At 41.0% G+C, this 17,947-nt stretch overlaps 1 protein-coding gene and 1 pseudogene across 3 annotated transcripts in view; one reads left to right on the plus strand and one right to left on the minus strand.

Moving 5' to 3' along the window:
- Clcn4 (chloride voltage-gated channel 4) overlaps positions 1-2,524 on the plus strand; it is a 71,437-nt gene extending 68,913 nt beyond the window's left edge. For all 3 annotated transcript variants that reach the window (XM_028885939.2, XM_028885938.2, XM_037199206.1), the window contains exon 13: positions 539-2,524. In XM_028885939.2, the coding sequence (XP_028741772.1) occupies positions 539-629 (91 nt within the window). In that variant the 3' untranslated portion in view covers positions 630-2,524. The remainder of the gene's footprint in view (positions 1-538) is intronic.
- Positions 2,525-5,947: 3,423 nt separating this feature from the next.
- Positions 5,948-6,568, minus strand: LOC114704611 (annotated as a pseudogene).
- Between the last annotated feature and the right edge of the window lie 11,379 nt (positions 6,569-17,947).

The following is a 17,947-nucleotide window of genomic DNA, read 5'->3' on the forward strand; positions in this document are numbered from 1 at the left end:
TGATATCAGTGGCTAATGCAATAAACATCTATTTTTTATACTAAGCATAATGATACATACTTATAATCTTATACTTGCGATGCTGAGGCAGGGAGATCAAAAGTTTGAATCTGACCTGGACTACAAGTTCCAGGCATGGGCTGTATATGGAACCTCTGTCTCAAAACATACAAGCAAAGAGTAGAGTCATTTTTCTCACCTATTACATACTTTGTAGGTTGCAGGTACAGGCTCTTCTCCAGTTATTCAGGGATTCATATCTTTGAATCTAGTGGCTCATGAATCAGTCTTCTGTGCATCGGAGTCCTTCCCTGGCTCTCTTGTCCCTGGATGCCAGGGGAGGAGAGTGGAAGAGAGAACTACACAGGAGACCTGAGAGAGGCGCCTGTCATCTTTGCCCACAGGCCGCTGCCTGGAGCTTATTCTATTGATCCTGCTTAACCATGAGGAAGCTAGGAAATGTTGCCTGTCCCTGAGCCTGGTCACGAGTCTCTTCTGTCAGGCTGACTTCTTTTTTTCTGTTTTGTTTCCACTCCAGGAGACTTCTTGGGATCATCACAAAAAAGGATGTTCTGAGACACATGGCCCAGATGGCAAACCAGGACCCTGAATCCATCATGTTTAATTAGCAATAAGGCGGCAGTTATTTTGAGAAGACCAATAACTACATAATTTTTAAAGAAATAATCAAATAAATACATTATGATTCCAGTGAAAGACCATGTGCTGAGGGCAGCAGAAATGAAAGCCTTGTTTGAAAGAAGGGGGAGAAGGATGAAACTTTTTTAAAAAGGCAAAACCACAAATTAGTAGGCATTTTGTAATTAACTACTTATAATTTCCAAGCCGTGTTTCTTAATGAGTTTACTAACTGCTTTGGGGACACGTGGAAGAGTGTAAATGACATGAATTATATGAGGATGTGGAACACCAGAAATTGCGGTCCCTTCACTCAAGGTTGATATTTGTAATTTTGGAGTACACGTGAAACTCTGAGTCCAAAAGTACAAAGAGGGGTATCAGCATGCCACTATTATGTATTGGTTCCTAAAATTTTGTTATTATGTTAAGAAATCATAGGGAAGATATTGCACTTACTGTGTTGGAAGAGAAAAGAAAATTAAAGTTGGATACAGTGAAAGCTACAAGCAGACCCTGATGGGCCTATTTATGACCATCTCTTATCTTGTTTTTCTTCTCAAGCCCATTATTTTGCTTCTTTATCAGTCTGAACCAGTAACAGTGGTGCCCACCATAGTGAGCATGAAGAAACCACTTCTCCTACAAAAGACCAATACCTTGAGACTGGACAGTGAACTTTTGGAACATGTAGTACTGTGTGGACATTCCTCTCATATAAGGGGACACATTCTTACTTTGAGGGGACACCTGCCTCATCACTGATTTGCAACCCCAAAGCATCGACTTGATTTATTTATGCAGTTACTTGTGCATTTGACATATAGACCAGTCCAGCACCTGCCATGGATTATTGCCTGTGTGCTCCCAGATTGCTATAGTGTGTTTTGGTTTCTAAGTAGCATGTGTAATACTCAAAAGCCAGCTACCCAGTGTTTCTACTTAACTCTCTTCTCAGGTCTTTCAGATAGAGCCATGATTAGGGTGAGGCATATGAGTTCTCAGTGGGAACTCCTCCAAATGAATTACAAAAGAAATAGTAAATTGATTCTAAATCTCTTCCATTCTCTTCTCTGTAGGATATAAAATGTCCAGTTTTAATGCCTAAGCATGTACTTTCATAATAGCAATCATAGCATAGGACAGAGTTACATTTTATACAGCCAATTGAAGCATTGGGTCTCTTTGTATTTGAACTTAATGACACTTTTATTCTTTTAGTCAGCACTTCTGTCTTTTCTGCAGGAAGGAATTAGTGTTTTAGGTCCATTGCATGATCTCTGTAAGATTTATGTCATTTGCCATTTCACTTCATCTTTGCTCCCCCACCTTTCCCTCAGTCATCATCATTCTTTTCAATCTTATTGTCATTAGATGTGGATGTATCAGGTGAATATGCACTTGGCTGTGTGTAGCAGAAAGCACAATTGACAGAGAGTCTGAGTAAGAAACCTAGGAGATGGTCACTCCAGTACTGTCTCCATACTATTTCCAGAGATCCTAATTCTTCTGGCATTTCATTTTCCCTCCTCTTATCCTCTGTCCTTTGGCTTACTGCTTGATAGTTGTAAAAATGTTGCCCAGATGCCAGGTGTGATGTCTACTTACTGTGTGGGAAGAGGGAGGAAGAGGCGAGTAACAAGATAAAGTGTGTGTATTTGGGAAAGATAAGCTTTGCTAGAGATGCTCAACATAAAACCATTGGCTGGAATTTTGTTACATGTCTCGTCCTCCTAGATATATGTGACTCTAGAAAGAAAAGTTTTAGCTAGACACATTACTTTCTGAATGACAATTAGATTCTCTTAATAGGTAAGGAGAATTGGCTTTGGCTTTGGGGAGGGGAGTGTATCTGTCATATTAAATTCCATCATCATGTTCCTACCATTGTCTTTTGTGTCTTTTTTTATAACCGTTGTGCATCTTACCCATTGCACATTTGAGAGAAAAATTAATTCCTAAGCCGAGTCTATTTCTCAGGTTTAATAGGAATTTTAATTTTGAATAAACCCTAGCTACAAGTGGGTTTCTGTGAATCTTCTCATTGTTACAAGAAATATATATTCTGAAAAGCAAACCTTAAGTCAGATCATGCTGACAATTATGGAATACTATAGTTCCAACTATTTGTTTCTGTAAGTAATTGTCTCCCTGTGAAATAACACTAAGTAGGCACATCAGTGTGAAAATATCCAGGTAATAGTAGTGATTTTAAGCCTTCGTTAGAGAATGAAGTTCATTGTCTCATTCATAGCATGTAAATATTAAGTAGTAGATCCTAATGTTAGGGTTGTTATTAGGTTTTGCATGGAGCATTTTTAAATGAAGCTGATTTCTCCTGGACTGTAAATTCTAAGTGTGAAAGATTACTTCATGTGGCTCCCCTTTTTTGCCCACGTGGTTCCCCTCAGAGTTGGTTTGCAATGAAAGAGTATTAATTAGTCATAGCCAAGCCTTCTATAATCCACGAGCCCCCCAACTCGTGTGTGTGTGTGTGTGTGTGTGTGTGTGTGTGTGTGTGTGTGTGTGAGAGAGAGAGAGAGAGAGAGAGAGAGAGAGAGAGAGAGAGAGAGAGAGAGAGAGAGAGAGAGAGAGAAACAGGTAGCTTAAAAAATAATGCACAACAGTGGAAGTATCACCAAAGGTCAGCAAAGTCCACAGAGGAAGAGAAGACAAGGGAATCAGTTTACTCTTGGCCAAAGTTACCAAGTGGAAATTGAAAGCATTGTGTATTTCTCCTAGTGCTTACCACTGAGATGGTGAAACTGGTTGAAATAATTGAAAGTGTGACTGGACTGAAATAAGCCAGTCTTCTTTTCACTTGCAAATTGATCCTCTAATGTGGGATTGAGGATCAAAGCTGTGGTCAGACAGGCAGGTTAAGGTCAAGGATGGGTAGTGTGCTGTGGAGACTGCCTTCCTCCCAGGGAGCCCATCTCTCAACCTATCATTTGTCATTGAATAAGCTCCCTTGGGAACTCAATGCCCTGCTAGTTGTCAGTTTTTTTTCCTTTGGTGGGGATGGGGGTTGAGACAGGGTTTCTCTGTGTAGCCCTGCCTGTCCTGGAACTCTCTCTGTAGACCAGGCTGGCCTCAAACTCACAGAGACCCACCTGCTTCTGCCTCCTGAATGTTGGGATTAAAGGCATGCACTACCACCTCAGGCTCCCTTTGTTACTCTTAGGAAAGCTTCCAGTAGGAACTCTGAGGGTATTTGCTGTATCCCAATATTGAGTTCCCATCCACTTGGTGGTCTGATAAGAACTGGGGCATGGAGGTGTCTTTCCCAGTAATGCTCCTCCCCCTTTCCAGAACCAAAATCTTCAGGCATCTGTAAAACATTCTGGAGTCTTTCTGAATCCATTCTTAATACTAAAACCAAACAAAACTGAAAGTACAATGGAGAAGGTGTTTTCTGATGAGACACACCACCTATTTCTTGCATTCTCTCTCTGTTACTAAAGAAATGGGTTATAGAACACCAAAGAATGGCTAACCCCACCCCAAAGACATGTGGATTTATTCTTGATGTTTTTCAATGCATTTAATGTTCCTCTGGCTTTTAGGGATAGGCAAATGTGCCAAAAGGAAATCTTCAAGTATTCAGCCCTCACTGTTCCCAAGAACAGTTCTCATTTTGTCCTTCCCAAAGGCCTTTCCAAGAAGAAGGTGTAAACATGCATTTTGAGCCTACTAAGTCACTGAAACTGGACATTTGAGAATGATTTGTTCCATTTAGGCAAGAATGGGTTACTTTAAGTTATAAACATGTATATTTTGCTTAGTATTCATTATCAGATGCTGTGCTAGAGATGATGAGAAACTCATAAATGAGAATGATGGAATCCTTATGTAATTGTAATATTCCACCTTTTGGATTTGGGCAGTGGTTTATCAGATTCAGCTTCTAACCTTTGAAATGATTTACATGAGCACAGAGCCAGTATATCTGACTTGGGAAATAACCAGATCCCATTTTACCAGCATGGTAATAACTATTTATTTGCCATGTTAGGTGTGCTGGAAATGAGCCTATGTGTGATTTTTATGGGATATGTTCACATTTGGTCTTGCAACAACCACATAGTAATGTGTTGTTTTTGTTTAAATTGTAACACTGTGTAAGCATTGGTACCTTATTAAAAATTAAATGTTTGAACTCTATTTTTTTTTTTTTTTTTTTTTTTTTTTTTTTTTTTTTTTTTTTTTTTTTTTTTTTCGTTTTTCGAACAGGTTTCTCTGTTAGCTTTGCCTTTCTGGAGCTCATTGGTAGCCAGGCTGGCTGAACTCACAGAGATCCGGCTGGCTCTGCCTCCCGAGTGCTGGGATTAAAGGCGTGCGCCACCAACGCCCGGCTATTGAACTCTATTTTTAAAAAGAAAACAAGCACAATTCTCAGCAAGCATGTTGCAAGTGGAAGAGAGGTGATTTCATTGCACATTTCTTCCCAATAGGCATTCTTGAGACCTCCTGGTGATGGTTGCTGACACACCCAGGCACAGGAAAGACCTGCTTTGCTAGATTGTTGTGCAGATTCTGATGCCAGTGTGGTTGAATTTTAAATCCCTTGTTCTTGGCAGAGTGGACAATGACTAACTCAAAATTCAGACTGGGCCTTTAAATTTCCAAGAATGTGGCAGGATCATTTTCCCCAGGCCATCTGTGTGTCTGCTCTGTGTTGGAGACTAGGAAGTACAGCTTGTCATTCTTTATTTTAATGAAAGTGGAAAACAGAAGGGCTTGCACTATGTCCTCCCCTACCATCTATATTTTTTTAATGAAAACTTGAAAGAAAATTGAAAAAGAAGGAAGGGCCAAAGAAATACTTAGAAGAGGTGCTAATCAATATCTGCAGTGAAAGTAGGTTTCTTCTGACTAGGGAGGAAACCAGTTTGGGGAAGGACATCAGGTGCAATTGTCCTAAGATAGAAGGTGGCCTAGCCTGCTGTGGTCCCATCCAGGGCAAATGGCTACAGATGTGGTAGAGCTTGGGGCAGCAGCAGACATGTTTGAAGTCTGTTTCTTTTTGGAGAGAGAACATACATTAGTAGATATCTCAGTATCTTGAAGAACCAGGTAAAGACTCAGAGTTTGAAGGAGTGACATAATTTGACTTATGCTGCTCACAAACCATTCTGGCGGTTGGACAGTGAGTTGGGAGGTCAGGAGTCTGGCTAGATGAACAAGTGTGGAAGTTTGCTCTAGTCAAGTTCACGAATAAAGGCTTGATTGCTAAGGTGTTGTACCTGTGTCACAAAACCCCAGAGACCAGCAAAGAGCTGGTTTCTTTCTTTCTTTTTTTAACAGATCCTGCCTCAAGTTTATTTGTAAAAACAGCATGGGGTCCTGATCATCTGCAAATAGTGTGTAGGTGTGTCACACCAGTCCATCTGTCTGGCAGACAGAAACCTTTTCTATGGGGCCTTCACAAGGGCCTGGGCACCTTTGGGAGCCTGAGCTGGAGCTGAGGCCTCTGCCTTGGTTTGAGCCTTGGGCTTTGGTTGGCAGAGCCTACGACCCTTGGCCATGTAGCTTCTAATCCGCTTCCCAAGCTTGGGGTGAGCGATGAAAACGAGATGGCTGAGCTTGCGGCTGGGGGCCCTTTGGCATCTTGGGCTTCACTGCCTTGGGCTTCACAAGGGCCTTGATGGCCTCTGCATGCTCACTCACTGCCTTTGCGTTGTTGCCCTGCATCTTCTTCAGGCCTTTCTTGTTGTGCTTCTTGGCAAAGCGCATGTTCCTCAGGAACTTGGGGTCCACCCCCTTAAGAGATTCATATCTTTGTGACAGGGGTTTCTTGATACCATTTCTGTGCCATTTTCAAGATTGGTTGTGTGTGGTGTGGTTCTTGGACTTGGCCATGTCAGAACGGTAACCGGCGGTTCCCAAAGCGCCTGGGACTGGAAGAGAAAGCGAGCTGGTTTCTGATACAAGCACATAGGAGTATTTTTATTGTCTGGTTTGAACCTGGGCCGCCACCCGGCAGATGAAGGGAAATGCAGCCCAGGGCTCAGGGGTTGGAGGGTTTAAAAGGAAAAAAAAAAAAAACAAACAAACCACAAGCCATGAATTACATGTCTTGGCAGTTTGGGGGATTGGGTAGAAGGGATATGGGGCAAGGTAATTTTTTTTAAACTATTGGTCTAGACTTTCAGCACAAAACTACATTTGAAACTATTGAGTTACACTTTTGGCAGAGAGCCACAACCTGCTGACAGGATTATCTGGATATCTTCAAGGGCCATAAATTGCAGACAGAATGTCTGCAAGAGCATCTGGATCTTGTTAAACTTTACTGCCCTGTATCTGTTCTAGTTGTCATGGTACATTCCTGAGATTCTTCCTGGAACTGAGTGCGGCTTCTAGTTACCAGGTGGTCTAAGATGGTGTCCCTTCCCTAAGAAGGAGTCTGTAAAGTCAAGTCTAGGCCTTCATATTGCCTTCACAATGGAAGAGCTAGCAAGCTTCCTGGTAGACTGGCTATATTGACTGAGATGGGCTAGATGAGACAAGGAGCTTCATTGTTCTGCCCAGATCGTGGGGATCCCCCAAAAGAACACCTTGGTGACCAAATCCCATACGTAAAAGCAGAGAGCCTTTATTCAAGCTCGAGCTTGGTCTCTTTGTCCAACACAGTGTAGCTGTTAGAGCAGAGAGTCCTGAGCTTGGGAGGAGTAGGGTTTTTAACCATAGCAGAGGTTGGGGTAAGAAGATTTCTAGGGTTCAGGACCCTGATTGACATTTGTCTAGGGGTATCTTGGTAAAAAAGGGAAATAGGTCTGTGCTAGGCTCAGGGACATCTGGAAATCTAATCTTAATGATTGGAATGTTTGGGATATCAAGTACTTCCTCTTAGATGCTGGCCCATCCCTGGGGAGATTCCTGGGTGGTGTCATCTTATGACTTTTCCTGGATCCAGGTATTGCCTACCAGTAGGCCTGTCACAGCAGCTGTGTGTGGGCCCCTAAGCCTGCCATGCAGCCATGTGGTCAAGCTGTTTTGGGCCCCCCGAATTCATATGGAAATGTTGATGGTGAAACCAATGTTAAACTTTCAAGTACAAAATTAAGAGAAATCCATAGGGTTAGAAATGGAAATCAGGTCATTGGTGTATCAGTGATACTTAAAGCCATGCCATATTGGGCGTTCAGAAAGTTACATAAATGTGAGGTGCCTACAGGACTACACTTGAATTCGAGCTCCATCAAGACCTAGCTGAGTGACATTTTCAACCTTATCAAATATCTTAGAGTGGTGGTTCTCAATCTGTGGGTCCTGACCCCCTTGGATTTGCATATCAGATATTTACATTAGTAAAATCACAGTTATGAAGCAGCAATGAAAATAGTTTTATAGTTGGGGGCACCACAAATAGTTGCAGTTTAGGAAGGTTGAGTACCACTGTTTTAGAGCCTGTTTTTCCCCATTTCTTTAAATTGAGATAGATCCTTCACCCATTAGCTTGTCTATGAGAATTAAATATAAGAACTACTATAGGGGGCTGGATAGATAGGTCTGAGGTTAAGAGCACTGACTGCTCTTCCATAGGTCCTGAGTTCAATTCCCAGCACCCACATCGTGGCTCACAACCATCTGTAATGAGATCTGGCACCCTCTTCTGTATACATAATAAATAAATAAATCTTTAAAAAAAGAACTATAAAAGTTTGGCATAGAACATAATCATGCAAATATGACTATTATTTTCTTCCATTATGAAGCCTTCTCATTAGACTTCTTTAATTGGAAATTCATTTAGTGTTGGTAAAGAACACACACACACACACACACACACACACACACACACACACTACTTTGATAATAAGACACTTGCCAATGTAAACCTAGATTGGGCTAGCCAGTTCTTTCTCTTTCCAGCTCCTATTATTAGTTTTACAATGAAACAAAACAAACACCTCCTCACAAACCAACAAAAATTCCAAAATTCACACCTCTTAAGAGTTTTCAAAATTGTTTCTTTGTTGATTCCAAGTTCATGGGAGAGAAGTTATAGAAAAGGAAACAAAAGAAATTTTCATTTTTCTATAGCTTTATATTAGCTTAAGGAGAAAAATCACTAACATGAATGGATCATCTATTGATCAATTTGAAATTTGAAATAAAATCTCATGATAAACAAGAATGTGTGCAAGTTGCTTATTTTCAAACAATGTAAAACTTGATACCCACTAGACAAAGAAAAAAAAAACTCTCCAGCACAGTGTTAATGCAGAAATAAGTCTGTTAGTATAGATACTTGTCTTTAACACGATGTAGTTAAAAACTAAAGAGTGATAACGAACAAACAGGATTTGTCCCAAAGGTGACAACCTCTCAGTATTACTTCTGGGAACTCAGCCATAGTGGCCTCACAATAGTCTGGGTCATGCATTGGGTTCCTGGATTTTTGTAGATTGAGTCAGGACCAGAAACTTCCATCTCTGCCTGGGGCCATGTGCACAGTGCTGGCATGCCTATACTTGTGGCTCTTCTCAGTTCATTGGTAGTTAATTGGCTAGAAAGAAGCTATGTGGAGGCAGATAGGGAGCTTCTATTTTTGGCAGTTCCTCAACATTACATTTCATTAAAGAAATGTTTTTTTTTTCTTTTCTTTCTGAATGAGCAATAAGCAAAGAGCACCTTGTGGGGATTTCCAAACCCCTTTAGTCAGGGTTTGGCTCACAGAATGAAGGGAGCAATTTATATGTGATTCCAGCATTTGTTATGGAACACATTATTTCAAAGATTAAACAGCCGTCCTCAATCTAAACAGATTCTGTCAGAGAAATTGAAAACACATCCATAAATTCTCAGTACACAGGCTGCCTGATGGGTTGGGTCCAGAGTACGCTTGCTTGATAGAACATTCCTTCCTTCTGTGGTGCTCCATGCTCATTTCAAAAGCTCACATTCTCAAGACTTCCACCTGTTTCTAGCTGATGCAAATGCAAACACAAATTGGAGCTCATTCCCTTTTGATGAACAGGTTTCCTTTCCTGCCATTTCTCAAACTTCAATCTGTTACCAGAAAGCCATTTTTAGGAATGGCTGCTGGGTGGTTTACAGGATCAACAAGGAACTTTCTCCAGAGAGTTGCCAAGCCCAGTTGTTGCCCAGGGCAGATATTTCCACGGGTTATTAAAGAGGTTGGGGAGAGAGCAAGCCTGTATAAGGTACAGAGGGTTGCTCACAGCTCCTGCAGGATAAACATCATTCTGTGAGATGATCTAATATGTCAGATGACAAGTGGATTCTGTAGTTCACTAATTGGTGGTGGGAACATGGGAACTCAGGAAGTCTCTTTTTAGTTTCTTCTATAATTTCTATCTGTGTGTCCTGAGAGAAGTGAGTTCATGTGAGTGGACTATAATTGCATCATGTATATAGTAAGGACTTCTCCTTACATTCTGCCAATAATTTAGATGATGCCCCATTAAGCCTATACTATCAGAGGAAGTGCTAGGTCATAATGCAAAATCTACCTGTGTCCTGGTCTGCAGAGCTGAATCTTCAACTTATCTACCTAGCTGATTTGTGTGTGGAATAAAATTTGAGAAGCCATCCAAATGAGAATTTACTGCCAACTCTGAGATAGACATTCTCCAAGATTCCCTCCCAAAGGAGGGAGTGATGACTACAGTAACCGCAAATCCTTCCACAGCTTCCCAAGCGCTGATATTATAGGTGTGCTTCATGATGCCTGGTGAAATACTAGTCTTGATTTAGATATTCACAGGATGGGGGTGGGGGTGGGGGGAGAAGGTGCGGTGAGTATCAAGCCAATTAGTTAGTTTTAAGGCTGCCATAGCTTGCCACCCACTGGCCTATGGGAATGAGAATGGGGATAGATGAGTTCTGGTGGAGGTAAGGTGCTAAAACAAGCACACAGATACATGTGGATAGTTATACCTGCATGGCTTAAACATACCCTGCCACTGGGAAATCAACCCCAGGTGTAGAAGGGTAGAGTGATTGTGAGAAGAGTTGAGGAAAGCAATAGTCCAGGAGTGTCTGGAAAAGGATAAGCCAGGGCAGTGTGTGTGTGTGTGTGTGTGTGTGTGTGTGTGTGTGTGTGTGTGTGTGTGTCCTGGGATGAGCACCTATACACTTAATTGTCCATAGGCCACACTGAAGGTGTCAGCAAGAATTCATGCATCCTCTTGCTCTATTTCAAGTTGGAGGTTTTGTTGTTATTTGTTTGTTTGTTTTGTTTCCTTTTTGAATTTTTAATGTTCTGGGGTTTTCAGGATCACATATTTTGTAAAGATGAACATTCTTCTGTGATTAAATGAGACCCCATCTGTTTATATCCAAAGTCACATTCTTTGCTTCATTTTGATCCCAGGTGCTCCTTTTTTTTTTTTTAATTGCATTTCATATTCATCTGTGTAGCCATCCCCTTCTCTGACAGGGCTGGCCCCTAATCACTACAGTGCTTTCACCCTTGCATCTGGGACTTCAAAGGCCCCAGAAGTCATATTGAAATATGAACTCCAAATTGTCCCTGTGAGGGAACCCAGGCAAGCATTGTTAGTCAAGACTCATCAAGGGGACAGGGGAGAACCGGGTACCTCGGCATGACATGGAGGTGAAAGAATGCAACTTCATCCTCAGTCCTCCTCCAGTCTCCTGGTCCAGTGCACTGCCACTGATCATAAAAAACCCCACTGGGACATAAATAATGCAAGGCCATACATCGGTCACCCAGAGTGTGGGGACAGCCGCCTGTGCCCAGGAAAGAATGTTTGTTTCAAGCAAAAGGTCACAGCAGCAGCTGCCAATGGGAGAAAAAAAGCAGAGAGGGGGAACTCCCGCAGACTGACATGGGAAAGTATAAACAATGATTACAGGCTCCGCAAAGGGGCTGTTGTTGGGCTAAATCACATCATCTGATTTGGGTTTTGGTTGTGTAATTACCGACCTAGAGAATGTAACTGCAAAGCACATGCTGTTTCCAGAATGGGCAGGACCACGTGAGCTCCTGACGGTTTCAAGTCTGCACTTTGACATTCCTGTTGGGCTCCAAGACCTAACAAGAGCAGGCCCTGCTTTAAATAGAAGCTTCATTTTAAGTTCCAAAGCACGGTCCCGGAAAGCAGATGGGGCAACTTGCGCTTCCATTTGCTTTCTTCAGCCTGGAGCTAATACAAAATATTGATTCCTAATGTGAGAGTTCTGAGGGTGCAAAAGTGGTATCGGCTTTCTTGGTCAAATTGAAGAGTTTCTCAAGGGCAAGGAACTTGGCTTTTGGTGTCAGTTTTAGCATTTTATATATTGATGATTATCAATGCTTGGTTTTAAAAAATGGATAGAATGCTGAAAGGCTGTTCTTTAGCTGTTACCTTTTGCAATCAATCAAGGAATCATCCTGGCAGAGTTTTCTGGAGATGGGGATCACTTTTCCCAAAGATATCCATCTGCCATCATGTGAAATATCACATAAAACAGTACATTCCAAAAGAAAATTAAATGGGCCTGGTATTGTTTGGCCTGAGAGTGATTCCTTAGTTGAGACCCTGAACTTCCAAAGGATAAATATGAAAGTGGAGCCTGAAGACGCTCTGTGCCCTGCTGTATCTTTGATCAAACTCAACCTGTAGAGGAAGTGTGGCAGGCTCTAAATGCTGTAGAGACTAAGTGTTCAGGAAATCCATGCCAGTGACTTTACTGAAAAATTTCACATCAAAGGCAAAGAAAAAAAAAGCCCCACTAACTGGAAAGTTCTTTTGGTTTTCAGTGTTGAGAGAAAATAGAAATAATATTAAATTTCAGTATTTCTGGATTTGGTTACTAGATGCCCCTCTCTTTATAAGAACTTTAAGAGGTTTGATTCTGCTTTACTAGAAAACTACTCAAAAGTACATCCAATAAACCGAGGCTGAAGAAGATAAAAAAATATAGTTGGACTCCCAGAGACTCAATCATCAACTTCAGAGAAGTAGTCCAAAGCATTATTATTTTTTACTTTTATCTGCATTTATTTTATGCTTTATCTATCTATCTATCTATCTATCTATCTATCTATCTATCTATCTATCTATCTATTCCCATGCTATAAGTTTTTGTTTCTCCAGTTTCTTCTGTGCAACCTTCTCTTCTGGCTTCAGAACAATTCGTTCCTGTTCAGTGAGGATCTTCTCAATTTGGCAGGGAGAGCGCATGTGTGGGTTAATCCTCTGTAAGTTTGTGAGTGCATCTTAGGTGCTTTGTTCACCTGGATGTGTTCAATGACTAGAGAATCTACATCTAAACCCTTAAGTTTTTGTATTACTCTGCAGTTTTAAGCATGTGCAGCAAAAATTCAGCACTCTTTTTGGGCCACCAATTCTATGTTCAGCCCCACTGTTTGGCCTGGGTGCATTTATGACTCCACAATTTTACCACGGCACGTATTGCTTCTTCAAAGTGACATCTTTCAGATACTTGATGGCTTTTTGGATATGCATACTCTTGATGGCCTGGACAGTTTCACAGGTGTTCTTAAAGTGAACACAAAGATTTGAACCTCTTGATTTGCATGACTTTGTAGGGTGTGTTGAGAGTAGTGAACCATCTTCACAAGTCACCACAGAAGTCAAGTCCCAGGCATCCTAGTCTCCTCAGATCATCCGGTGCCTCCACCCGCGGCCGGGCCGTTGAGCTGCTCTGTGGTCCAAAGAGGCCTGTGCAAAACATTATTTTGAACCACAGCATCTACGATGGCCACAGGTCATCAATGCATATGTTTCAAAGATATACACTGTTTGCAATGCGACTCTGAAGGGGTTAAGAAACTGCCACTACAAAGTGTGCAATTCTGAGGTATTGACCTCAGAAACTCACTCTGTTGTATTTTTTAAAAGCAGGAGGTGATATTCCCATGTGAAGGTGCCCTTTTTTTTTTTTATTTCTTCTTATAGTACTGAGACTGTAACCTAGGGCCTTACACATGCCAGGCTATTGCTTTTTCACTGAACTATGTCCGGAGGTCCTTTTGAAATTTTTCATTTGAGAAAGGGTCTTGAAAAGTTAAAAGTTTCTCAGGTTGGTTTTGAACTCACTCTGTAGCTTAGGCAGGCCTTGAACTTGTAATCTTTCTGCCTTGGCCTCCAATTAGTTGGAATTAAAGGTCTGTGCCACCAGAACTGGTGAGATATCTTTTTTATATGAAAAGGAATTACATTTTTATTATCAGCAACAAAAGATGAAATTAGGAAAATTCTATATAGACTTCATTAAAATAATTCCTTTAGCTTCCCCACATAATTTAGATGCTTTTCCACCACTTACAATTCTTATTGAATTTGGTAAATGACTCATTCTTTGGGTCTTCATTCCTTTATGACCAACCCCCTCACACCTCATAAACCTATATTTAATAAATTCGTATGTTTTTCTCCTCCTAATTCATTTTGTGTGATTTTAATTCTCAGGCCCAGCTGAATCTCTCAGAGGCTAGAGATGGGAGGCTTTCCCTCCTCCCAGGGATTTTCTCAGAGGGTCAAGGAGTCAAAAGCAAAATATAAATAGTATTGGGCTAATAAGCATCTTTATTGATGTTTTATAAAAAGAAAGCTTTTTATGTGCATTCATATATTTCATGCTAGTACCAACCTCCCTAAGAGCCCACACACAAGCTACCTTAGCCAACTTCTACTCTTGCACCCTGTAATGACTGCAATGCTCTTGGCAGACACATGCTGTACCCAGAAGAGTCCATCATTAAGGTCTCCGAAATTAAGATGGCAAACTTATTTCTGGTGCTTTTAGTTGCCCTGAGTCAAGACGTCAAACTCTCTTTCTTTACCCAAGATGACTCAATCAGAACCTCAAGGCATAGCTCCAAGGCACTGGTATTTTGTAAAACTATTAACACTAAGATCTTTTGGTTAATCTTTTTTCTCTGTCTTCTTTCCAAGCTCTGGTTTTATGTTTCCATCACTCCTATGCTTGAGCTAAGAAGTGCCATTTCCCTTCAATGTGTGCCAGCCAATATATTCTGCAGAGGCCTTGGATTCTCATGGTTCATCCCTCCAAAATGAATACATTTCTCAGGTTGGCTTTTAACTCACTGTAGAAAGGTTAAATAAATCTCTATTCACTAAACTATATCATTTCTGATAACTAGGGTTAGTAGGCTCATTTGCAAAAACAATCACCTCACTCCCTCTCTTGAGACTAAAGGTATGAAGAGACAAGACTGAGAAATAGCCTTGCAAAAGGGGAATGACTTTATTAAGACTCTGACTTAAAGTCACATTGTCTCTGGCACCCACCTTTACAAAGGTGAAGCTAGATGAAACTTATGTATATTGATGAATTTTGTTATAAGACAGACATGATTTTGAGTCCAGACTCTCCTACTTCCTAGTTATGCTACCTTGGGCAAATCACAGAGCTTTTGTTTGCTCATCTATAAAATATGTGAATTCATCCATCCACACAAACTTGCTGAACACAGTAGCTGACACAGCATCAACACTGTGCCATACAAATATGACTGTGGCAGAGAAAGTACATACTCAATGAATCCATGTTCTTCTCATCTTTCTGGGCTCACAGATTCCCTACATTTCCCAGCTTTCTTTGCAGATAGGTGTACCCATGTGCTGGTTTTAATCGATGATATAGAAACAAAAATTGATGCTCACAAACTCTGTTGTAATCCTTTACAGCCTTCCTCTTTGGGGCAAGAATGGAAAGGACCTAGAATGACATTTGAAGTCATGGGTTGAAGACAGAAGCTCTGGTATCAGCCTAGGCCTCAAAGGACTGTGAAGGAGACTTTCCAGTTGTCTGTTTGCCTGCTCATTATTGATTGAGTCTGTGGTACTCAATTAGTTCTTCCACAGGAGTCAGTTTAATCCAGTAAATGATCTACCCAGAGTGGGAAGTTATTTCCAGTACAAAGTCTTAGAAGGCTGGGCAGTAGTGCGACGAGGCCAGCTATCGCAGCTCACAACAGCTAGTTAAATATGTAAGAGTTCTGCGAGCCATCTTATGTCAGAGTACTAGGTTGCAATGAGCCACAACAGTAATGTTTACATCATAGAAATTGATAGGCACTATAAATCAGGATTTTGTGTCTTTGTTGGTGGTGATGTTGCCCACTTGGAACATTTGTTCATACCACTGGCAGAGAATAGATCATTTTCCTGTTTGCCTCAGTCTAAAACTTTGTAACACTGTATATTTGTATGAACTAAAAGTATTTGTGACTATGAACCAAGATTAAGGTTGAATTAAGACAAGAGATATTAAAGTATGCTAGCTTCTATCTAGGGTTGAATGGCGCATAAGGTAAAGGGGAAATAGGAAGAGCAGCCCCATGTCTGCCCTTCATAGGGATATATTGTTGTGTCTTGAATCCTAGAAAATTTCAGGTCTCTACTTTCCTTTACTTCCTTCACTGGCTGTCACTTGTCCATCTGCAAGTGGGTATTATACTCCCTAGTGGCAGGTACCAGGAGAGTGTTTTAGTCTCTTTGTGTTCCTGTGACAGAGGCTAGGGCTGATACAAAGAGGGAACTGTCTCCATCTAGGCTTTCCCAATAGTAAATGCTGAGACAAAGAGCTAAGTGCAAGCTAATCATGTAGAATGTGATGCCAGAACATGAGAAAGTAGGGGAGAAATGAAGCAGGGAAGGGAGGGCAAACAACTCTCAAAGGGGCTGTGATCCAGCACATTGCTGCTGTGGCCATCTGGGGGAAACAGAAAAAAAATATAGAACACATATTTCAAGGTCCTTTCTCCAATAAGAGACAGTAGGCTGTGTCCTATTAGCTCCCTTCAGACATTGATTGGTATAGCGCTATAAGCCTAGGATTCCCATATCCTGTTGAGACAGCCAAATTGCTTTTGTGCTTTCATTATCTAGCCCCTGAGAATCTCTTCTCTGGCAAGACTCTCACTTTATCAGAGGTAAGCTGATCAAGTTCTCTAGATCAGGACTTTTCATGTGCTTCCTTAGCCACCCTTCACTGTGACTCTAGTGACATTTTCTCCCTGACCTCTGCACACATTTAGTTCTCTGTATTCATACACTAGAAGAAAGACTTCAACCACAGTCTTGATGCTCACATAACTGGAAGGGGTAATCCCCTATGCAACATAACTATGACCATCTTAGATTAGATGTATGTTCAATTGGAATTTCTGTCTTTGGGAGAATGTCACTGTGCCAAACCCTTGATATTAGTCCCTCCTGACTTCTGACTTGTAAAACTGTAAGGTAATAAATTTGTGTTGTTTTAACCTACTCCTCCTGTAGTAATTTGTCACAGCAGCATTATGGAACAAATACATGTCCAATATTTTTAAATTATGTATTTTTACACTGCCTTTTGAGGATCTACTATAATTGCTATGTTTATGTTTAGCTGTCTTTGTTCAGCTGGTTTCAGGAGTAAGTTTTGTAGATAAAGTATAAGCAAGTCACATCTGGGTTGACTACTCTCTGAGGCTTGTTCTCATTAATCAGCTGGTGGCTTCTCAGGGCAGAGACTTGACCTCACACATAGAGAGGTGCAGGGTAGACTATTGCTGGTGAGAAATTGGCGGTTGATGGCACCTGCTGATTGTGGTGCAGTTATTTCAGGATTAAGTGCTGCTTTTGATCATTTGCACTCTTTTTGGTGGATGATCCTCTATCCAGACGGTTTAAAAATTCTCTTTTTGAACATGGTTTATTTTGTGGCACTTGAAATGCTAAGATTTTGTTTTTTCCTCTGGTAAGTACTTTCAAAACATCAGCAACAATAGTTCATATACTCACCAAATTGATTATCTAACTCATGAATATGCTTCATTCTAAATAATCTTTCTTGAATGCTTTCCTATGTCAGTCAAGCTGTCGACTAAGCAACTTTTACATTCATTAACTTGGGAATCCTCACTCTGAGGTGAGTGCAACCATAGCCCCCACATCTTACAGATGAGAGGCTAAGAGTTGCAGAGGTTGTATGGATTATGGAGGGCCACATGACTCATGTACAGCCAAGCTGTATTGTGAAATCAGACAACATCATTCCCAAGCCACACTTCTAACCAGTAATGATATTGCTATGGTCTTTTTGGAAATGACTCAAGTTTGTTCTCAGAAATAGTGTTGAACTTACAATGTTGAACAGTGTTTTGGCAGTGGAAGAGACCAAGAGTCAGGAGGCAACATCAAGATCAACCTCTATGTTAAGGTTAACTATTGCGCTTTCTCTTGGACACAAGCTTTTGATGAGAGAGTCTGTCTGTCTGCCTCTGTTCCTGTCTAACTCTGTCTGTTTCTGTCTGCCTATCTGTTTCTGTCTGTCTTCTCTCCTTCTGTCTCTCTCT

The sequence above is a fragment of the Peromyscus leucopus genome, chromosome X, assembly GCF_004664715.2.
Source record: "Peromyscus leucopus breed LL Stock chromosome X, UCI_PerLeu_2.1, whole genome shotgun sequence".
NCBI lineage: Eukaryota > Metazoa > Chordata > Mammalia > Rodentia > Cricetidae > Peromyscus > Peromyscus leucopus.